This window comes from Scatophagus argus, chromosome 17 (genome assembly GCF_020382885.2).
Source record: "Scatophagus argus isolate fScaArg1 chromosome 17, fScaArg1.pri, whole genome shotgun sequence".
NCBI lineage: Eukaryota > Metazoa > Chordata > Actinopteri > Scatophagidae > Scatophagus > Scatophagus argus.
Genome location: NC_058509.1, coordinates 8,304,607 through 8,329,320, shown reverse-complemented (window position 1 = coordinate 8,329,320; position 24,714 = coordinate 8,304,607). Strand labels below are relative to the sequence as shown.

Sequence of the window (24,714 nt, the reverse complement as noted above, 5' to 3'; positions counted from 1 at the left end):
TTGCTGTGTGTTTGTTACAGGATTAAAATACCAGTTTTTATCAGTACCTTAATGTTTATCTGCTTTAAGTTGGCTAATGTGTTGCTCTGAGGGGGTTAAGTGTGTGTTTATTAACGAGGTTTGAACTGATGCAGATTTGGTTTAGTATTTTTCGTTTTGCTGACTGACAGACGGTGTTTCTTCACGCTGCGGCTTGAAAAGAAATTAAATAAACACGCTCACAAATGGTGAGATACATAGAGATACAAGGCAGTAGACCTATATCACTTCATTGTGTGCTCTCTTTTAGTTTTTTTTGTTTTGTTTCTGTCTCCTGTTTGGCTTGCTCCTCCCTTGTGGGTAAAGGCCTCAGGGGGCCATAAGGGGGGGAGGATACACCCCCACCCCCAAGGCAGGATGCTTGTGGGGAGGTTCAGTGTTGGTTGGAGATACTGTCCTCAGAGTGGTGTGTTACAGTCTATGTGTGAGTGTGTGGGTATGCGTTGACGGTGACACACACCACAGCAACTTGACTCTGCTGTAGAAGTAGGCCAAGGCTGCTGTCAGCAGCTTGTCAAAACCTCACTGCATCCAGCTTCAGGCGTTCATACCTGCAGGAGTTATCACAGCTTTTTAACATTAGAAATCTGCAGTCGTTGTTTCTGTTAGCACGATAGTTGTCCGTCAGCAGATTAAATGAAAATGGAACTGACATTGACATCCGCTGTCTGGACGCACTCAGATCAGCTGGCAGTGGATTAAAATGCAACCCTGGTTCCAAAAAAGTTGTGACGCTGTTTAAAATGTAAATAAAAACAGAATGCAGTGATTTGCAAATCCTTTTGACCTACATTCAGCTGAATACGTTACGAAGACAAGATATTTAATGTTCAAACTGAGACTGCTAAATATGCACTAATTCTGAATGTGACGCCGGCTGTGGGACAACAAAAAGCACCTGTTTGGAACATTTGACAGGTTAACGGGTTAATTGGTAACAGGTTTTAGTATCATGATTTGGTATGAAAGGGTCATGGTGGAGTAAGGTTCACCAAATAGACCCAACAGTTTAAAAAAAAACATTTCTCAACACACAGTTTTTAGAAATTCAGAGAAATCGATGATCCATAATCAGAACATGTATGTAATTCTCCGGTCAGAGCCCTCGACTAAGGCTTAGTATAGTTAAGTAATATCTGGAGTCTGTCTTATGGCACTGTAAGATGGGTGCCTATCGCCTATCAGTGATGGATCAAATGCAAAGAATAAGTTTTAACTACCTTGTACCGACAAATAAAGATTACTCTTCTTAGGAGGTTTTTCTTTCAATATCATCAGCAGATTCAGAGAACCTGTAGAAATCTCTGCATGCAAGGGGCAAGACAGAAAACCAACACTCGTTGGCCATGACCTTTAATCTCTCAAGTGACACTGATGGTATGACGATGGTAAGGCTGTGGCATGGATAACCTGAAACCATGTCAATGCTAAAAGGTACATATAAGGTTTTGAGCACAGTATACACTGCCATCCAGGCAGCATATTTTTCAGGGCCGCCCCTGCTTATTCCAGAAAGACAAATTGTAAATAGCTGGCTAAAAAACAACAAAAAAACAAAACAAAAAAAAAAACAACAAACAAACTTAAAGTCAGTCATGTTTTTCTCTTTTCAGAGCAAAATGGATTAGCTAGCTAGCTAGCTAGCTGTGTTGTGTTAACTACTCTGAGTGTGTGTCAGTCAGAGTGATAACTAGCTAGCCTATTAGCCAGCTGGGCTAAAAATAAACACAAGGATGATTGAGCTATTAGTGGCTGCAAAGCTAATTGACACAACATACAGCAGACTTCTCTCTTCTCATGTCTAATAACCTAAGAATAGACCTTAGCCCCATTTGAGCCTAGGTGACCTGCAGTCCAGCTAACACCAACGCTGCCAAGGGAGAGCGGTCAAGCAATGTCAAGTTTAACAACAGTAAATATGGATCCCAATGCTAGCTTGTGAACACAGTGTTAAGCTGAAGTTTTCTTGTTGTTTAGTGAAAATATTGATCAGTTATCTAACAAATACTATCTTGGTTTGCACATGTGTTCTGTGCACTTTATAATGGGTGCAGTATCATGTTAATCATGACTTTGGCTGTTCTGAATTTGGAGCATTTATCCATTTATTTAACAAGGATTTTTATTAGATTTTATTATCAATATTAGATTTATTAGATTAGTCCCCTTTGCAGCCATGTTGGTGCTAGTTTGCTGTTGTCCCTTATTCTAGGATATTAAGGCTATGAGAAATTACCTTATCTGCAAGTTCTTTTCTTCCGCTGTTCGTAATTATAATCTGAACAATAAGTAAATGTGGCTTATGCAAGCATATTAATTTCACAAATGAACTTGCCTTCTGGCTTTTTAATTGAGGTGAGTAGTTTCATTGAAATTTAGTAGAATTGCCATTAATTGTTTTGACTGACCTCATTTCACAAGAGACTCCATTTCAAATATTTTTGTTTTTTCTTTGAATTTAAATTTTTAATTAAATGATGCTCTTGTTTTTCTTGTAAAGGCTCAGTCTATGAGTAAATAAAAAAGATTTCAGTCCACTCATATTGTAATTACATAATATACTTCGTATTCATAGGGAAAAAAACAACTCTACTCCAGTAAATCCTACCACAGTGGTGATTTTACTGTGCTAGTTCACAAAGCAGTGCAGTGACCATGTTGCATTTTGAAATGATGCCCTTAAATTCTCACAACGGTGCTGTATCTAGATATACCTTACTAACTTCAAAGACACAACACCTGAATGAATCTTGAGTCGTTCTTTATTTTATGGTAGAGTGACTAATTAAATTTGACCTGCCTGTCAGTTTAACTTTACAAACTTCAGACAATATCAGCTAACTTGTCATCTTATCAGCCACAACGACCAAACGTTAAAGTCAGTGAAAACATTTAACTGCTGTTTTGAGAGGAGGCAGCTTCGAGGTTCAGGTGAGATTGGAGATTAATTTAGAGCTGTTAGGGCGTCAGGGGGATAAAACCAAGTCAGTGGGAGGTTCTCACATGTTTTATTATGTGTGTGAGTGAGTGCGTGCATTTATGTGGACAGCAGGTATATTACGTCATATTCATACCAGCCGTTATAGTGCTATAAGCCCTGTGTTATGAGTAAGGGATTTGTCATTGACGCTAGTGCACGTTGATACACATGTGCCCCCCCAACCCACCCCTGTACTCTCTGCACTGCAGCAGCACTGCACCATAATGCACACATTCAGTCTCTGTTTATCTCACTCTCCCCTCTCTCCAGTGCTTATCCCTGCCATCTGCTTCCCAAAGCTGGGAATATGGTTATTTTTCAGGGGAATATTACCAGCAGCGTGGGAATGTCGATGTGTCTGTGTGCGTGCGTTGCTTTGAGGGGGGAACTGTGTGATTACATGTTTCTCTGTGGGCGTAGATGTCCTGGAACTGCTTGCCTTTGTGTGTGTTTGTGTGTGTGAGAAAGTGTGTGTGTGTGTGCATGTGAAGACGGGGAAAAAGAATGCAGCTACGACTGAAGAGTCCCTGTACTCCGGTCACTCTATCCCAGTAAAAGACAGAGCCAGCAAGACAGAAGACTTAACATCTGTCAGTGACATTTAGCTCAATTTCTTCACACACACACACACACACACACACACACACATGCAGTTATTACACATGCATTAAACAGTACCCATCAGATGTTATGGACTTTCTTCTGTGCTCAAAACACTTTACTTGAGCCAACTCAAAAACAACTCCAGTTTAAAAACACCTGACTGTGAATAAGCATCATTTACTCAATATTGTCCTCACAGTAACAGTAGTTTTATACTAAAGCTATGTACATATGTAATATTATATAATGCATATTAAAGAGTAAAGGAAATAGAAAATGTATCTACATATGTGTACACAGTTGTTTTTAGTTTTGATGAAAGTTTTAGTGATTATTTATTTGCGCATATAACTGTTCTACCATAGAAGAAGCTAGCAGATAATTCCCACCTAAAATGGCCGCACTAGTATATAAGGATGTACGTATATGCATACATTCAAAATAATACATATGTATACACACTATATCAGTAGATGTAATCAGACATAAGAAACAGCACTACGACACATTTTAAGCTCTGCGAATGAAAAGTAGTTTCTTGGGCTGACACTTTATATCTTCCAGTGGCAATTTATGAAGCCAGATTACAGTATTTCCCAGATTTTTTTTTTTTTCTACCAGATGGGATTTCTTGGATTTCACAGATGCTCCTAAATCAGACCAAATAAAGTGTCAGTTCGGGTCATTGGGTCTGTCTTTGTTTGAAAAATTGTAGTGTAGTGTCTTTCTCTGGGGTAACAAAATACTCCTCTCTTTATTTTCATTCACTGTCCGTCCTTTTTTTTCTTTCCTTTTTGTCTCTCACACGCATGCAGATCTCATACACAAAGATCCATAGGCCACAGCACTATGTAAACTTGATCCTGAGGTCTTCTGTCCTGTAATCTATATCCAGCCCTGGTATGGGTCAGTGCTGTTGTGCGTCATGCTGGCAGGGCGTTCACGTGCCTCGCCGGTGTGTGACACCAAAACTCATGTCCAGAATACAAGCTGATGGAATAGCGACAACTCAGATGACAAACAAACACACAGTCACTCATTAAGGGATTCACAAAGAATGATGTTGTTCAGTTCAACTAATAAAGTTCAAAGGTTTATAAGGGGGTGGTATAAGTTGATTAATTGGCTTAATCAGTTATCATTAATGTCTCAGCCTTTAAAAATGCGCTGTTGGTCAACCTCTAGTGTTTAATGGTGCCAACACAATTCAAAACATAGCAAAACCTACATAGAAATGCCTTAAAAAAGTTCCATTGGCATAACTTTCTTCTTTGCCCTTCATCCTGGTCAGTTTGTGACAAATATTTTCATTTCACCAATATATTCCTAAAAATGCCACTTCCAGCAGAGCTTCATAGCTATGAAAAGGTAACGGTACTGCACAGAAGTAGTGTAGTTGATGTGAGACAATTTAATTCTATTTATTTATGTAGCACCTAATCACGACACTTTCCAAACAGAGCAGATCTAGACCATACTGTTTAATATGCAGAGACCCAACATCCCCCTAAGAGCCAGGACTTGGCCACAGTGGTGATGACAATAAAAGTTTTCAGTGGAGTGCTCCTTTAAAGTCAAATAGGAGTTTATTTTGGACCCTATGGCCTTGATTGACAGATATGTCAAGTAGCTGGCTGTAAACGTTGTGGTTTCCATTTACTTGCTTGTCCCACCCCAGCTTCACCCCCACTGCCCAGAGAAGTATATCTTGGCTTTAAAAACCTGACAAGATGGCGGAAAGAAGAAAATTCCTCTCAGTAGAAATGAATCATGTTGCCAACTCTATAGGGTTTTACACAAGAGCACATTTTATATAAGCATGTTACAATGCAAATCACTGCTGACACTGCATTGCGTACATGATCAGGCTTGCAGCAGATATGAGACATGTCTGTTTTCTCACGTTACCTGTTACATGTAAGAGAGACCATTAGAGGGCTATGGAAAAAGAAGCGGGGAAATGGAGAGCGTCGAAGGAGTGAGAAAGACCGAGCCTGCCCTGATTTCATGCCGGTGTCATAGGTAATCTGGTCTGTGGCACAAGAATAAACACTCACTAAAATAGACCTGGGCTATGTATGTTTAGTGTGTGTGTTCACAGAATCAGAAAGCCTGTGTGTGTGTGTTGATCTGCGAGACACACGAAGCGACAGACTCTTAATTCGTCTGGGACCTTGGACATTGCAGGCATCTCCTTTAATTTATCTCCCTCCTCCTGCATGTTTTCCTATCGTCTTCTTCCCATGCTTCTTTTCTTATTTTAGCTGAAGATTAAAACAATATGTTTTTGGGCTCTTTTTTTTGTTTTGATCCTTTGTCTTCCTTTAGCCTACCTATCCAGCCTCCCCCTTCTTTGTTTCCCCCTCTCTTTGCTTTCCCTTCTGCTTCAACTCCATCCTCTCTGTCTCGACCTCCGCCGTCACTTTACCCCGCTGTCTCTCCCTCTTCGCTCTCACGTGAGACTGTATGTTGTGAACATTGGCTCCCACAAAAGCTGAGGTGAAATTCAATATAAGCTGAGCCTCATGTTACGGACACACACATGCACAAACATGCCGAAACAATACGACAATTGGCTGGTGCTATGTGCATGTGTATGGAGCCGTAATCAGATAGCGTAGTGTAGCATAGTGTGTGTGAGAATTACAGATGCAGGCCAGATAGCACTGTCAGCTGTCAGCTGAGATAAAGAGATGCATGGATGGATAGCAGCACCTTCACTTATTGTTTCATTAGTCTTGTATGTTTACTTTGACCTGTTATTTTTCTGTATTTAAAACTCCCACACATCTGCAGTGATATGCTCTAAGCACACGTCGACATACACTATCTGAACAAAAGTACTGGGGCAACTCCATATTAGTATGTATGTAGAATCCAAAGTCGTCAAAGTCTCTGTTGGTGTAATGGGCAGGCGTCCCAATATTTTTGTCCATATATTGTACTTATATCAAACAAGTGACACACTTTTAGACCCTCAAAAATGGAAAAAAGAACCCAAGAACTCAAACTTGATGGGTTGCTCTTAAACTTTGTTTCAAACTTTCAAGAACGACCCCAAACTGAAATGTTTTTGAAGATGAATTAATATATATAATTAACATATCAGTAAATCTGTCAGTGAGTCATCAAGCCTATACTACATCACTTCAAGCCCTGATATTTCAGCAGTGCAGATTACTGTGGAGAGTTCAAGTGCATGTAGAAAACCTTCAAAATCTGACTTCTGAACAGGATGTTTTTATGGCAAGATGCAACCAAATTGACGGCAGTCCTCTTTTTGTTTGTCGAGATTTGTTTTTTAAGATGGCATAACTTGTAAATGCTTTGCTGCTAATTCAACAGCAAACTCCAGCGTAGCCTAAATATATTGTTGTATTTGGTTGTCATTCAGACAAAACAGCAATTTGACTGAGATGTAAGGTACATTTTTTTTTTATAGACCAAACAAAACAAACTGTTTTTTATTTGCTCCATAAATCGATGAATCAATAATGAAATGAAGCTTAACTTGCAGCCCTGATTACTATGCAGAAGTTATGTAACGTTGGCACTGAAACATAATGACCCTTTTAATATAGCACATCCATTTATAACCTTAATTTCCTTGCTTTGTGCTGAACCCTTTTCGTGTTTTTCGCATATTTAAGCTCTTTCACTGCCAATCACACATAAGTCAGGTCATGTTAAACCCTACCATTTGACAAAACAAGCCCATAATTTCACCATCTCTCTGAAGTCCCTGTCATTCCAAATTTAATCATAACATATGTTCCCATCACACTGACATGTTTGGCAGGAACATTTTGTTGTTGTTTGCATGTTGTGACATGTCTGCCTCACATCATTTCTCTCCCTGAAGGTGGAGGTTGTGGTGTTCTGCCTGTAGTCGCCCTATAATTTGAACAAAATTCAGAGGATAATTGGGGTATATTTTTGATACATTGTGTGCCTGTTAAAGAGAAGGGCTGTTATGTAATATACTGCAGTGTGTGAGGTCAGGCGGTGAGTGTTTGTGAGCGTGTGTGCGTATGACAGGATAAAATATTCATGACCATCTTGAGTGCATTGTGAATGTTAATGGGGACGTGTGAGGGGCTGAAAATGGAGAAGAGAGATGAAAAGAGGAACCAGTAAGAAACAGATGGAGACAAAAATGTTTTCGACCTCCGCCCTCTTCAGTCTGTTCGTCTCTCTTCCTTACGTCCTTCTGAATTTCTTCCTAACTCTCCTTCATTAGCTCCGAACTCCATCCATCCTCCCACCATCCACCTGTTAAGACCCTCCATCCTCCCTTCCTGCCTTCCTTCCTTCATTTCATTCCTCATCTCTCTCCAGCCCTTCCTCTCTCTCTCTCTCTCTCTCTCTCTCTCTCTCATTTTGTTTTCCTTCTCAGTCTGTCCCTAAGAGGCTTGATGAGGGTCTTAGCACTGTTATGGTGTGTGTGTGTGTGTTGTTCACGTGGCAAGCATTAGTGTGTGTTGGGTGTGACGAAATGTGCCGTCCCTGCGGGTTATAATCCAGTGGCTCGCTGTACACAAAAACACACACTTTGGAATTTGACTGTTTTTCTTTCTCTCTCTCTCTCGTGTTATTCTCCTCCTCCTTTCCTCTGTCAACATATCTCTAATTTCTTCTCTGCACACACACACACACGCACACACACACACACACACAAGTCTTTTGTTTGCACACTTTCATCCTCCCCGTCCAGTTTCAAAGTTTGTCCGAGTGTCTGCCGAGGATGAATCATGTGCTCGACTAATTACGCTCTTTAGAAATTGACTCTTTTCATAGGAGAGAATTTGTGTGTGTGTGTGTGTGTGTGTGTGTGTGTGTGTACATACGCGTGTGTCTGTCTGTCTGAGTTGTGGTGTCACCGTGCTGAGAGTCTGAAACAACTCACACATTTAAACATACGGTGGGTTGGTTTGTCCAAATAACACAAATGCAGGATGTCCCTATTTTCCATTATGGAGTTGTTTTGGTTTCATTAGCGCAGGTTTTGAGTTATTGGTCTGAAACCAGGCAACTCAAAATTTTGAATTTCAAAAATTACAATCTCTGTCCAGAAATAATGACCCTGTTTTTACAGGTTGTTCACACACCTTAACATCAGAAGTTAGGAGTTCCTGAGAAATCTTTTGACAGCATACCAACTCACACTCTGTTGTGTTTTAGTGTAGACAAACTCTTTTAGACTTCACTTTTAAAACTCTCTGAATGGAGGGATTTTTACAAGAGGTCAGTAAAAAGAGAGAAATATTTTAGAGGAATAAAATTTTTATGTAATTTGTGTGAGGGACATATTTCACACACAACTTTTGTACTTTTACAAATGTAAATAAAATTAATAATACCATAGCAATGGGCATGGGAAATAAGTTTTTGTACCTTAACAGGCGTAATTCAGCAATCAAGTGTCCATGACAAACTGGAAAATGTGTGTGGTAAGAAAGAAAAACGGGTGGAAGCCACTGAATGCAGAAATGTGAGAAATTCTAAGACTCTATGACACTTTATGCGATTGAAAAACAAAAAGCAGGTGTGGTCTGTCATTACCTACACTGTTTTGGATTGCAAGCTTGGCAGTCTTCCATGGGTAATATTGATAAAGCAGTCGCAAGTTAAAAATAAAAAACGCAAGGCGTATGCAAGCCTTCTTTGCCCCTTGGCTGTTCCTCCTCCACCTTGACATCTGCGTCTTCTGTCAAACGATGCATGATAGATGACGTGACACGGTGCCAACACCTAGACACACCCAACGTACTGCACGACATACATGTATAAAAGATGAATTGCTTTTTCTGACTCTGAATTGCTTTTTCTAACTTATTTCTTTTTTTATTTCCTCTTCCTCTCTTCTCAAACACCTCTGCGGTCGCTGCACCTCCTGACCAATGGGATGCCTGCATTGTGCCTCCACGTTTCTCCGCCTGCCGTTTCCTGCAGATTGATCAGCCAATCGATGGGGATTTTCAGAGGAGCTCCGCCAACCTTTGCCACCTGCCCTCATCCTCCTCCCCCCTCCCGCCGTGGCCTCCTCCTTGCCCCTACCCACTCCGTCATCCAGCCCTCCATCCTGCCCTCTATACAAAAAATGACTCTGGAACTCACCGAATGGTCTTCTATATGGATTTTTACTGCTTGTAATAGACAGTAAGAAAAAGAGGGTGAAAACCTCAATGACAAAAAAGCCATAAACATATACACTACACACACACACACACATGCACACACACACACACATGCGCACACTAACACACCAACACACCTGACCCACACTGAAAGAAGCAAATGCACAAATTCATTCTTGGAATGTACCACTCACGCTTCCTGTGAAGTTTCAACTGCTTCCATTATTTTTTGGGGATTTTTCTAGAAGCCTTTGGAAAGCCGATTTTAATAGTTTTTTTCGACTCCAGTGGGGAAAACAAAGGAGGATTTAAAGCTTGTTGAAGCTGCAGTGTTTTTGGAGGACAACTTGTTTAGAGAACAACTGACTGCTGATTGTTTTTCTGCTTTTATTCAGTGTCCACAGCCTATTGGATTTAAGCAGTTTTAGATTTTATTACCTTGCATGCTGGGACACTATCTGTTACCTTTTTTTTTGTTTGTTTGTTTTTGAACACCATTAACTGGTGATTATTCTTTGAAAACAATAATTGATTAATTACTATATAACTAGTAAGTTACTACTACAGGCTGCAATTTGTAGCTAAACATTGTATTTAAGTTACTTCCAGGAAGCCACTACTAGTTTTAAAGTAGTTTTTCCTTTTAGCTGCAGCTGCAGGTGACTGTTCTCAGATTTTTCTGTGTGTTAGTAGGGGTGCGCTTGCTTTTTTTCATTGCGTGCATGCCCTCCACCATGCCTCCCCAGAACACAGAGGCTGACGCTATGCAGGTCGGATCTGTGGTGGGTGGGGTTAATGCCAAAAACTCCTCACCATCAGGGTCGGATGAGGAGAAAGGAGGAGCAGGAGGCGAGACGGATGGATCGGGACACGGCGGAGGCAGAGGAGGTGGAGGAGGAGGAGGTGGTGGAGGTCAAGGAGGGGAGGAGTCAGCGAGCGAGGGCTCAATCGAAGGCATATCCGTGAAAAGATGGGTGATGCATGGAGCTGTGATGTTCGGCCGGGAGTTCTGCTATGCCATGGAGACGGCGCTGGTGACCCCCGTCCTGCTGCAGATAGGTGAGTCCACACACACAAATTCACAACAGTCTGTAGTCTGTCGCGAAATATTAAAAAATGTCAAGCATCACTATTTGAAATAGAAAAAATTCTCACAGTGGACAAGAATCTATTTGAGGGAAAATAAACTTCTTGTTTGGGATATGAAGGTCACATCCCTCTGAACAGGAATAATAATTAATATTTAGAATATAAATAGCTGTAAAGTTAATATGCACTATATAGACATGGGGCACCAACAGGGATGCATTCTAAATGCACAGACAGCTTGGCAGCAACAGCCTCCACTCTTCTGGGAAGGCTTTCCACAGGATTTTGGAGAGTTTCTGTGGGAATTTTTCCCCATTCGTGCAGAGGAGAAACAGTGAGGTCAGCTACTGATGTCGGATGAAAAGTTCTGGCTCACAATCTCCGTTACAGTTCATCCCAGAGGTGTTGGAGGGGGTTGAGGTCAGGACTCTGTGTGGACCAGTCAAGTTCTTCCACACCAAACTCATCCAACCATGTTTTTATGGACTTTGCTTTGTGCACTGGGGCACAGTCATGCTGGAATAGAAAAGGGCCTTCAACAAACTGTTGGCACAGAGCTGGAAGCATAGCATAGCATTGTCCAAAATGTCTTGGTATGCTGACACATTAAGATTTCCCTTCTCTGGAATTAATGGGCCAAGCCCATTGAAACCCCTTTAAAACCAGCCCCATAAAGAGGTGTGTCTGCATACTTTTGTCTATATGTGAGCAGTAATAGGGAGTCTTGTTGTTTGTCTTGATGTTGTTCTGGCATTTAAGGAAGCACTGTGGCTGTTTAAGATGTATCCCACCTCCTGATCACCTTGTTCAGATGAACCTCCAGTGGATCTACCAGGAGATTAGCTAGCTTGCACACACCACACACACACACACACACACACACACACACACACACACACAAACAGTGAGTGTTCTCTCTTTTGCAGCCAGCATCATCTTTGAGATTTTGCCAAGTCCTGTTTCGTCTGGAGTACACTGGAGCCCTTAGGGGAGGCCGAGAGGGTGTAAAGAGTGAAAAGGAGGAGATGGGGGAGGGAAGAAGGGGGAGAATATGAGAGTGAAAAGGGGAGGGAAGGAGAGAGAGAGAAGGAGTTAAAAGGCTGAAATAGCTATAACCTTGTTTATAATTCAAAGTCACTTGCCATGCACAGCCCCCCCCTCTTGCTTCGGTAAATCTCTCCTTCCCCCGTCAGTGGCGTAGTGTGATCTCCTAGCTTACATAACCGAGGCGGCATGAGTGGCAGGTCGCTCTGTGGCCACCGTGACTCCTGGCAGGCTCCCTCAGGATGAGCCCCCACAGGGAACTGGGCTTTGAAAACACTTACTTTCAATTTAGCTTTTAAAAAAGAAGTACCATCTTCTTGTTGTCTTCCAAGTGTTGGAAGTTAGAAAGAATTCATCTTTTAGAGGAGTACTGTGCTCTACATACATTGTCAAACATGTATTTATGGTTAAAACCAACCTGTACATTTACGCACACACACCATAAATATCAAGCTTGTCTCCTGTGGTGGTATCAGACCAGGGAAGTTGCATGTTTTTTGTTCTAATTTTAGCTGCCCTAACCTATTTTTGTAGAGGATGTGTCTGAGCTCCTCTTAGAAGATTTTTAAGGCAGTGATTTTCTTTTTTTTTTGTTTTTTTTTTGTAGCTATTGCTACAGATTAGTCCACTGAATTAAATAAAACTAAAGCAGACAGAGACTTGGGTCTCTAGCTGCAATTCATCACCGATATGGAGAGTTAATCCGGTCGTGTCAGGCTAATCTACTGCTGTTCAATCTGACCTTTTATGCTGATCATAGGTAGAGAGGATTGCGTTCTCTTCAAATATAAAGTATAAAGTGGATTGCACTCAGTAGATGGCAGACCTCCAAAAAGTATCTGAACCTGAACCTCAGCAATTTGTTGCATATAAGGAGATGCATACATTTACAGGACTGAGCCTGAAACATGACACGATTCAGCAGATCTCCTCTGAGTTGTGAGAGCAGACCTGAAATCAGAGAGGAGCATAAGTATCATTCATTTGAGGAAGGCCCACAAGAGGAAGTGGGGAATTTTCTCCCCCCCCCCCCCCCCCCCTTTAGCTCCCTTTTGGCCTTTACCAGCTCCTGAAGTAAAAACTCAACTCAACTCCATGCCATGTGGTGCTTAGGAGTTACTGTACAGTGGATTTATCAGAGCTTTTTTGGTAAAAACAGCTGCCTACTGCTGTTGGAAACCAGGTTGATGAGAGTGAACCAAAAGAGCCGATGCTAAAGACAAACAAATAGGCACAGTGAGATGAAAACAACCCTCCCTCGCTCCATCCAACAGTGTGGGCAGAGGTCCAAGTTTTGGGATAACAAATATCGACCCCCCACCCCCCCCCGTGGTTAATGCTTCATGCACGCTGGAGACTGACTGTGGCTACTGGAATTAGCTGGATAGCTGGTAAGCTGGATTGGCTCGCCCTCACCCTGAGTGAAACCATTGTGTGTGTGTGGCCCCCACAACACTCGGGTCAGAGAAAGAGAGAGTGTATTTGTCAGTGTGTGCGTGCAGCAGACACAGTTTGGTCAAGGAATCCATATTTACACAACCCAGAGAAAGGATAAGAAACTTCTACCTTACAAGGTCTGGTGTGGTGAGCGTGCAGAGCTCGTTTCTGTTCGGCCTCAGAGCTTCCTGGCAGCAGTCACTCAGGACACACAAGGGCAGGCACATCCACAAGGAGTCTGTTTGACCCAATACATCATCTCCTTGTTCAAACTGGTGAGGTGCACACAGTGGGGGGAAACAAAACAAAACAAAACAGAAATCCATCATGTAAAATAAACAAAAATGAGCTAACTTTAGCAGAAAATAGTGTTTTAATTTGGGCACCAATCGTCTTTTCAGGGTCTATTCCCAGCTTCAGCTTGGAGGCATTTTGAATGAATCCACTTTTCCTCCAGATGTATTTTACTGCTGGCCTTTTTTTTTAAAGTAAGAGCATCACCTAATGACTTAATGCAGCTGAAGGTGAGATACGAGAGAGAAGGAGAGAGAGAGGGAGTCAGCGGTGAGAGAGGGATTAAGAGAGGATGAAAAAAAGGTGAAAAGAAGGAATGAAAAGAGAGGGAGGAGGAAAAGGAGAGCTTTTGAAAAGAGAGTGGAACAAGCAGGAGAAGGAGAAGGAGGAGGAGGAGGAGGTGACGAGTGCAGGAGCTCGGTGTATTACATAACAACAAGCTTTCTCAGAACAGAGCTCAAAGTGACACAGAAAGCTGTTAAATCATCATGACGCTCGCTGAAGACAAACCAAGAACATATCTTTATCCTCACCTAATGCACTCGTGTTCGGTCGCTGCAGCTCCACATTAACAGCAGGAGCGGAGGAATTATCTCATAAAAAAAAATGTCGCAATTTAGGACATTTGCTAGTCTCAGATTAGGGATTTTATGAGACACAAAAGCCCTTTATGGGAGTCAAATGCCTGCAGACCTCAGGCGGTATTTCAGAATGAAATGAATTAACACAGATGAATTTAATTTTACAATAGTGGGAGTTAGGGTTGGATAACGAAGTGAAAGCTTGTAGTCCCAAACCCTTTTCTGACTTAAAATATAATTAAGTGCAGAGTGAATGCTTTATTAAACTATACCCATTTAATGTTGAGGCCGTAAAAATATTATGAATTTGCATCGTAAAAGTTTATTTTCTTAAAATGTGAAAACAATATGAGCATGATGAGATGCTTGAAACGACTCGTCTCAGTTGTTTTGTTTTGTTTTTAATTTAAGGGTCTTTTTTTTTTTTTAATGTATCACAGAAATCAGTTTTTCTCTGTCCATTGTTAGGGTACTGACACAAAACAGGCAGATTGTTTTCCTTTTTGAACATTAAACAAGACTTTCAGGGATGAACAAGGTCTAAGGCCGTGCAGGTCATATTAAGAGTAACCCCAAAGATTCAGTTTGAGGAGACTGAAAGGACAAGTGACCCAAGTGGTGCTTTTATCATCATTAGTCTTGTTCATTCTTAATCTGTTTATTTACTTTGTTTGACTAACTAGCTGCGCATACCGCTGTAGCTATGTCACCAATGTGGTAACCCAAAACGGTCCAGTGCTGGCAGCTCTGTTATCCTTCTTTGGAGGCCGTCTTGGCTTTACTAAAGGAGATTACGACAATCCAACAGGAAATGTCCTTCTATTCATTCAGGTTCTGTGGCTGAGGGCTCCCTGTGCTAGTGTCTCGACCTCTAATTCATCAGATTTCTTTTCGCTAAACCTTTCACATACACTCTAAATCATCCACTCTGAACGATCCACCAGATCCTGATGCAGCTTCACTCGTGCCAAGTCCCTTTAATTAAATACATTTGTGTGATGTGTGAAGCAGCACCTAAGCTCTTTTCCCCTCTGAATGCAAATGCTTTATTATGTAAAAGTGTATTGCTTTATTATGCTAAATGCTGAAGTTTACTGAAGTGTATTTGATCTGTCAGAAAGACAGCATGAGCTTTTCAGGCACTTGTCCACAATTAAAACGTCTCTGGTTTCACAAGTATCGTGCTAACTAGATGGTAACGTGTTAGCGTGTTAGCATGGAGCATAGCAGAGCAGCGGCTTCCTGCTGACAGCACCTGAAGCTTTTATAAATACAAGCCCAGTGCGCTTGATTCAGTATAACACAAAATATCATCTAGTCAATTTACATTAGCATCGCATAATTGTTAACTGCCAAATATGGTGTTTTCTTAAATGCTAAATTGTAGTCTATGACTGATCAACTTTCTCACATTCCACTTTTTACCTACATGCAAATTTATGCAGCATGTGAGTTGCTGCTTTTTATTGTATCCCAAATCAGGTTGATCTTGCATTTGTTTATGCGAGCATGCCAGATAGCCTAATCCACTGAGTGATCCTATCATGTTAGCTTGTCTAATCTAGCAGATGACCTTACAGACAGAGTAATACAAGGTTATATAAATGGCTTGATGTCACACAGAGACTAATCACCATAATCTGACCCAGTCATTCATGGGACAGAGTAGATGAAGGACGGAGCAGGTGGATAGAGGGATGAAACGTTGCCTGTGTGAGGTAGCTAACAGACACATTTATCAAGGGGCAGATGACGCTAGAAACACTATGTGGGAAACAGAAAACATCTATATAGAGAGAAGTGAGAAATAGGAGTGTGAATTGTATTCTTGCTAGCCGGAGAGACCTTTTAACCACAATATTCAGTCCTCGATTATCTTTTTACACTTCAGCCTGGATGTCTGCAGGGACACAGAGAGAGAGCGAAAGAGAAAGAGAGGGAGGGTGTCACCAGTCTTGTCAGTTATTTAAAGCCTTCCTATTCATAGCTCTTTATATAATCGCTGCAGCAACTTTGTTCATTTATTAATGTTATCGCTGTGCACACACTGCGACACAAAAGGTTTTTTCACAGCTTTATTTGCTAACATCACAGGCGTTGCAGGTGGTGCAACCAGTATGTAATGACTGATGCTAGTGGTTACAAAACTGTGGCCTGTGGACCACAAGGGGGGACGTTGAGAGGATTGTGCCATAATTGAAAATAAAGTTAGATTCACATGTGTTTTGTTTATGTGCTTGAGATGTGCAGTAAATGCAGAGTCAGCATACACAAAGACATTATGCGTGTTCATGTTTTTACATACAGCAGGCGATAAGCAAGGTATGTGTGTGCTATTAGTGTAGGATATGTGAGGAATGCAGAACTGAATGTACGCGCGTGTGTGTGTACGTATGTGTGTGTGTGTGAGTGTGTGTGTGTATTTGTTTGTCAGCACATTGCTCCCGCCCCTCCCCCTCCAGGGAGGTGAAGTCATCAAAAACAAACCACCACTGAACTCTCAGGTGATGGCAAGGGACAAAGAAACATCAGGGAAAGCAATTTTTTAAAGCAGCAGCTAACAGTTACTTTCATGATGATGTTGACAAAGGACAGACAACACATTTTAATGTTTAATCAGCTGGATTAATATCTAAAATGTCAGAAAATGATAGCAAACGCTCTCAAAAAGATCACCAGAGCTGCAGTAAAATGTCTGAAAATCGCTAAACAAGTACATGGAAACACACATTTTTTTCTTAATACTCATTTGATACAAAATGTAAAACACAAAACAAGCTAATTTGGATGCAAAAACTACAAAATGTTGAAAGAAGAAATGAGAATAATTGCTCTTGTTATAAATGAGAAGTTGTAATGTAGATGTGGTGCATTACTTATTATGATGTTGCTGTCATGTATGTGTACATATGTGTGTATATGTGTACTTCACTTGGCAACACACTCACTCACTCACTCAAACACACACACACACACACACACAGGCACTGCAATAGTACTAGCAATAGTAATTTTAATACCTGTGATGTGACAGCTGGAAAATATTTGCAAATTGAAATTGAAAGTTGTACAGTTGCATAGATTTTCCATGTGTTGTTGTCATCATACACTATATGGACAAAAGTATTGGGATACCTGACCATTACACCAATTACTGGCTTTAATGACACTGCATTCTAAATACACGGACAGCTTTGCAGCCTCCACTTTCTGGAAAGGCTTTCCACAAGATTTTGGAGTGTTTCCGTTCCAGTTCATCTCAAAGGTGTTGGATGGGGTTGAGGTCAGGGTTCTGTGTGGACCAGTTCTTCCACACCAAACTCATCCAACCATGTCTTTATGGACTTTGCTTTGTGCACTGGGATACAGTCATGCTGGAATAGAAAAGGGCCTTCCCCAAGCTGTTGGCTCAAAAAAATGTCTTGGTAGGCTTAAGCAATAAGATTTCCCTTCCCTGGAAGTAAGGGGCTGAGCTGAACCTCTGAAAAACAGCCCCATACCACACCTGAATTTGATAATGAAGAGGAGTGTCTGGATATTTTAGTCTATATAATGTAGGTCGCCTTGCAAGTGTTTGCATTGCTCCACAGGCAGTTTTACCACATACATGCTTCAGTAAAATGACAACAAGATCCTCAAGTTCATCCTGTTCCTCAGACTATCAAATGAGAACAAGGAAATTTCCATCAAAGATATATGTGTAACTATTGTACAAATATTGCCTGCCAAATATTTGCTATACTAATAGTTTAAAGGTATTTTTGAGCAGGACTGTACTGAAAAGACATTGGTGGAATATGCTTATTCCTTATTCCATGCTTTTTTTCCCTTAAATACAGAACAAGTCAGACTGTAGGACATTAATCAGTCAAAGTGATGAGAATAGTGTTTCCCGAGCTTTTTCACAATTGAGGGCCCCTAAACTGACATGGATTAGCCCACAGGCCCCAATCTGATTAAGATTTGATCTCAGAGTTCCTCATTTTAGTAGAATTTTACTTTCTTAGAAGTTTTATTATAGAAAATATGTGTAACCAATGAGCTAAATGCTCACATGCTATGGTCATATACTTCAATTATGGTAAGAATAAATGATTCCCCTTTTCACTGGTGACCCCTGGGGATCCCCGCACCCCATTTTGAAAACCAGTGGACTAGAAAATCTATAAATCCCAACAGCATGACAATCACACACACACACACACACACGCTCTCGCGCACACAACGGGCTGAATAGCAGCCAGTGAGAGAAGCCGTAATGGCTGGCCTCAGGGTTGTTTTATGTGAGTGTGTGTTTAAGAAGGAGAGCAGAAAAACATCTGCTCTCGCTCACTGATGCTCGGCGGGTTTGACAGCATATAAGCGAAGGGATAGATGGATGGATACTGACAGATGCACCGTGTACAGTAACATCACCAGCCGAAATGTTGATGTGGGAGTCGTTTAAGCACTAATAATCTGTTTGCATCCAGAAAAGCAGTGACCTGTTGTCAGGTTTTGACCAGTCAATTAAAACCTTCCTTCTTGCAGACAAAGGGCCCATAGGTTCTTGCCTGTTTTTGTATTAAATCATTGTATCATTGTATTTCGCCACAGTCTACCTTGACAGTACAGTAGTGAAAAAGTTAATAATGCAAAAGCAAATTCCATAAGAAGATATCAGAAGCATATAAGAAATATGCTCAGAAACCTCCCGTGGTTTATGCTGCAAGTAAATTAAAGGTTGACTTCAGGTTGTTATAATCATTGACACACACTGATGATAGAAAATGGAAGTCATGAGAATATTCATGCCGTTCATCTTGCACATTTCTGCCAGTTTTCCAATATGAGTTGAAGGGAAACATCTTTTATTGTAACCGTGGGTAGAACCAACCAAACTTCTTTCATTTTTAACCAACACCTGAACGTGCCATGGCGGAGAGGACTTTTCCTGACCTCAACCATTAGTGGTTACATAAGATTACTGACTGATTGCTGCTGATTGGAATTATTGATTGTTTCTTTGGTAGCGAAAGGGCAGTCAGTGATGGTGGTTGGGGCTTCCTGCGTGTGATAAGTCAATCACAGTCGGAGGCCTGCCTCCCCTCCTGTCAGTCACATATGGTCGCATAGTAATGTAATCAGTGGGTGGTAGATGCATTAAAATATTACTGAGTGAATACATTTGGACATTTGTAAATTCACAAGATTTCACACTCTAAATTTCTGTGTCTCTACAGCCTCTCCTGCAGGAGGCAGCCAGTTTACTGCAGAGGTGTTACATAACTCTGCTGACTGGAAGCAGCTGTGTGTGTGTGTTTGTGTGTGTGTGTGTGTGTGTGCATACATGCGGGCTTCATGCAATCTTAATGCCACCTTTTACATAGAGAGGACGACTGGTGGGTTTCTTCCCCCTGTACACACACACCCGCCCACACACACTTTTTAAGTGGATAACAACTGGCCTGTTTTGTGTTAAATGAACTGAAAGGATGAGTCTAAAGCCAGTTTCCACTTAGCGCAAAGCAGGATTGTGTGTGTGTGTGTGTGTGTGTGTGTGTGTGTGCAAAGTAAAGCCTCTAAAGACTCACCTTGACAATCTCTGATGATACACACACTTTAACAATAATAACTTTAGCACCTTTCAGTGCAAAATGACAAGCTTTACAGTAAAAGTAGGAAAGCAGGAGCCTTACACTAAATGATAAATGTGAAAGAAGATAAAACAGATGCAAGAAGCGACAGTACAGTAAAATTTCCTGTTCATTCGTCCAATTCTTGTGAATGTGATATCTAAGAACTTGGACACTAATCTTCAGTGTCCATCTTAAAACTACAGTGATTGTATTCTGCTCTTTTGTGCTGTCGGGTTTAAGATGTGTATGAAGCATCCATGTTTTAGAATTTGTAGCTTCTTTGCGTCCACATTCATATTTGAAGCATTGCAGTCCAGCACAAGCTCACTGGTTTGAATGATACTGTCACTGACACACATGTGACAAAGCTCTCTGTCAAGCTCTCACCCAAAAATACACTTTATCCATTTTTTTATATATATATTCCTTCAAAGTCTGAACTACATAAACGAGTCTGGACAGACATGGGTGTGAACTGCGCCTTCACTGGTTGTTGGAGGCGTACAACCAGGAGGTGCTAACTCTTTTCTCCTTTTTTTGTGCTATTGTTCTCCTTTCTGCATGGATTTCATTAGTAGCACAGTTTGTTGTCATCATTTGAGTCCCACACAGCCATACATCACTCAGTATTTAAGGCTGCACTTTGTTAATGATGACTTTGGCTGTGCAGCTTGGGTACTCTGGGTCTACGCTTGCTTTAGTCTGTGTATGTGTGTGTGGGTGTGTGTGTGTGTGTGTGTACTGGAAGCAGTGTGTGCCTGTTGTGTGATTGATGTTCTTGCCATCTCTTGCTGCTGGGAAGTGCAATGACTCACTCCTTTCTTTCTCCCTCTCCCTCTCTTTCCTTTGCTTTTCTCTTTTGCCCTCTTCCTTGTTGCTCTGTGCAGTCTTTGAGAGCTTGAATGTTAGCAGGTAGCACAGCTTGTACCTGTTTTATTTGCTGTCATCTCGACAGTGTCTTTGGCCGCTGTGATTTGTCAAATATCTGCAGGATGTTATGTGTTAAATAAAAAACCCTTAATATTTACAGTGCCTGTAGAATGATGTTGGTCTCCATGAACTTGAAGTGAATTATTTATTTGTAGTTTGTTATTTTTATGGCTTTAAACCCAGGGCATTAATGAAGCTTTTATTTGTTTACACAGATCATCAGGAATTAATCTCCAAACTGAAATTAGGCACAAAAGAAGAATCTGTATCTTATCTGTATGCGCTTATTATTACTGAATGATGCAAATATTATTTGATCAAAGTATTCTGTTCTTGTGAGCTGTCATGACAACTGAATTCCCCTGCTGTGGGTTCAATAAAGTTCAGCTTATCTTATATTATCTTAAACTTTGATGAATAAAGTGAAAAAGGTCCATCAGGTGGCATCAAATTGCTTGTTCACTCCAATTATGTGACTGACTTTTACACCAAATGCTCAAGCTGAGGTGACTGCACTCTGTTATTGTCATTACTGACCTCAGTAGCTTTGTGACTTGAAACTGTTAAATTGTTCAGTATGTTTCTTCCTGTCTAGAAGTTCACTGAAAAGCCTCAGAAACGATTATAGTTTTTAAACTCTGTGGCAAACACGAAATGAAACTGACATGGACGAAACAGCAGCAGCAGCAGACTGAGTTTTCTGTGGAAGTTTTAGGTTATAAAAAATTAAACTGCATTAGAGGATGACGACAAAAAAAAAAAATATCTGAACTGAACAAAGGATTCGAGTGATTGATAATTTCTACCTTTATGCTCTTTGTATTGGTACAAAGTGCAGAGAAAGTTGTTTGATTCTGGGAAATGAAGTAAATGGTTGACTGAAGTTCAGGTAAATGGAGCAGGTGAAGGTACATCATAAAAGTAGATCAGAACATAAATGTGCGTTTGCACTCTTAATAATCTGTCTCTTTGAAAAGCCATAAAGTTTAAAACCTGTAAGTCTGTAACCCTTAACTCACGTATTGTGCTTTATGTGGACAAAAGTATTGAGACACCTGACCACTATACCAACAGGGACTTTAATAACATCAAATTCCAAATACATAGACGTCTTTGCAGCTAAAACAGCCTCCACTCTTCTGGGAAGGCTTTCCACAAGATCTTGGAGAGTTTCTGTGGGACTTTTTGCCCATTCATGCAGTAGAGCATTTGTGAGGTCAGACACTGATGTTGATATGAAAAGGTCTGGCTCACAATATCTGTTCCAGTTTATCCCAGAGGTGTTGGATGGGGTTGAGGTCAGGACTCAGAGTGGGCCAGTCAAGTTCTTCCACACCAAACTCATCCAGCCATGTCTTTATGGACTTTGCTTTGTGCACTAGGGCACAGTCATGCTGGAATAGAAAAGGGCCTTCCCCAAACTATTGGCACAAAGCTGGAAGCATAGCATTGTCCAGATTTCCCTTCACTCGAAGTATGGGGCTGAACGCAACCCCTGATAAACAGCCCCATAAAGAGGTGTGTCTGGATACTTTTGTTTATATAGTGTATGTTTCAAGAGTTAATGAACAAAAGGATTTGGTGTGACAGATGAATGTTTGCATATGTTTCAGATCACATATTATCCATTTCTTAAGTAGATACCAAAATGACCCAGTTATCTGCAGAGACAGAAATGTGCCTGAAGCCTTCAGCTAATTCTGGCATAAAACCCACAGCCAGACACTCTTCAGTAATCAAATATTGATCTTGATATTTCAGATTTGCTCCTAAAGGCCATCTATGTCGTTTCTTTCTTTCCTCCTCTCTGAGTGCTACACCTGACTCCATCCACATGTTTTGTTTATTCAAAAACACCTGCTTCCTCCTTTCCTTTCCTTTCCTTTCCTCGCGCTCTCTTTCGCTCTCACCCTCCTTCCTTCCTGCCCACTTTCTCCCTTCATGACCTCTGCCCCACTCTCACTTTCACACCATTTCTCTGGCTGTTTTCGGGGACGCTTGTCATTTTTCTTGTGGTTTTCTCACGCCAGCGCAGGATATGAACAGATTGTTTTGTGTTTATGGGAGAATGGGAGCGGGAGGGATGGGAAGGGGGAGAGAAAGAGAGGAGAGGTGAAGGGAAAGAAGGAGAGAATGAGGTCGATATGTGTTGATTCTGTGAGAAAAAGTCAGATGTTTGATTTCAGTTTGGAGTTGTTGGACTTCTGTTCTCACTTTCAGTTCATTTTGTCTAAGGAGGGGGGAGGAGTGACAGGAGAAAATAAGGTCAGAGGGAGGGATGGAGAGTCCAAGATGTGAGGATAGGGTGATGGTGGGTTTTTGTTATCTGGATAGATCCTTTACTGAAGTAAAAATATATGAGTATGATCAGGACCACATGCTCTAAGCACAGAGGAACAAGCTCTAACAGCCTGTGGATACAGAGATCAGTTCATTGTTGGTTTTGGTCTTTTCGTGGGATTTGTTCGCAGCGAGGACTGTTGCCATTCTTAATCTTTAAAGCCTACAATCTTTAACACTGGCTTTCAACTGCGCTGGTTATATTGCGTTAATTATATTCACCTCCACATGTGAGCATTTTAGCCATAAGAGATTTAAGAAGGAACTTCACAAGCTCAGTGTGATTGTCCAACATTTACAAGAATAATAAATAGTACTAATCCTGCACAGAAAACAGATAGCTGTCCAGTTATTAATCAGACATCACTGAAAAAACTATATAAATTCCAGCTGGCAACTTGTAGGCCACCATAACTTTTCATTTAAACTTTTAATTTCTCTCTTAATAAATAAGTTAGCAGTAACATTTGATTGAAAGTGAATACATATGTGTATATATATATGAATATATTTACTTTTATTTTCAGCAGAATACAGAGGGCACATTTTACAATGTGGGAAATATTTTTATCCAAGCATCATGCTGCTTTGGGAAACTCAAAACAAATTGAACAAGAGTGAAAACACACATACAGTAATCCTTGTTCAGGAGTCCTTGAAAACAAGGAGAGCGCTGTGGTGGAAATTTGCAGCTTAGGTATGAGGACTCATAGTATTCATATCAACTGATCTGAAACTGCTCTTTGAAGAAGGAAACAGTGGGCATCACTTGTTTCAGATAGTTTTGAGAAATGAAGGTCTGCATGTAAATACAGCAGGAAGAGCTGAAATTGTCGTTTCCCCCAGCTGAAATGTTTTCCTATCCAAATGATTGCTTTTCTTCACACAATGAGATTTTGGTACGACCCTCCTCCCCCCTTCAGTTTAGACCAGCTGTGTCTAATCCCAAGTTTAATGGTTAGAAAACAGTTGGAACCACAAGGTTTTACTGTGGGTGTGGCGTCGGAGTGCAGGCCTGACGCGGAGAAACACACACACAATGTCTACGCAGCAGAGGTGATGAATGGGCAGTCTGTACTCCAACAGTCACACATTGAGCTCCATATTTAGTGTGTGTGTGTGTGTGTGTGTGTGTGCATAGTAAAATGAGCACTTTGATGATAGATGGAGCAAATTGTACATTTTTCTTTCCCACGATCAATCAACAACACTTGCAGCCTGCCTGCCAGCGTGATGATACCAACTTGTTCTGTTGGCCTCTCCGTCCTTCCGACTTTCACCCTCTTTGTCCTCCTTCTGTTCTTCTCTCTCACCTTGTCCTCTCTGTCCTCCCTTTTTTGAATTTCTTTGATCTCGATCCTTTCTCACACTCCTTCTCTCTCCGTTTCCTCCCTCCCTGTCTCTCTCTCGCTCCGCTCATTTCTTTTTCTCTCTTTCTAAAATGCTTCCTGCATTTCTGTTCTCTCAGTATTGTTCCCGGTGTGTACCAGGAGTGTGTGGGAACTCAGCTGTGTGTGTGTGTGTGTGTGTGTGTGTGTGGGAACAGAGACATTTCTTTATTTACTAGGTGTTGACTGTGTTTGTCTGTATAATCTGTGTGTATGTGTGTGTCCGAGGGAACT

At 41.1% G+C, this 24,714-nt stretch overlaps 1 protein-coding gene across 1 annotated transcript in view; it reads left to right on the top strand.

Annotated features, from left to right (window-relative positions):
• LOC124074461 (solute carrier family 45 member 4) overlaps positions 1-24,714 on the top strand; it is a 47,561-nt gene that overhangs the window by 7,632 nt on the left and 15,215 nt on the right. The window contains exon 3 of the mRNA XM_046417420.1: positions 9,575-10,818. Within this exon, the coding sequence (XP_046273376.1) occupies positions 10,482-10,818 (337 nt within the window). The 5' untranslated portion in view covers positions 9,575-10,481. The remainder of the gene's footprint in view (positions 1-9,574; positions 10,819-24,714) is intronic.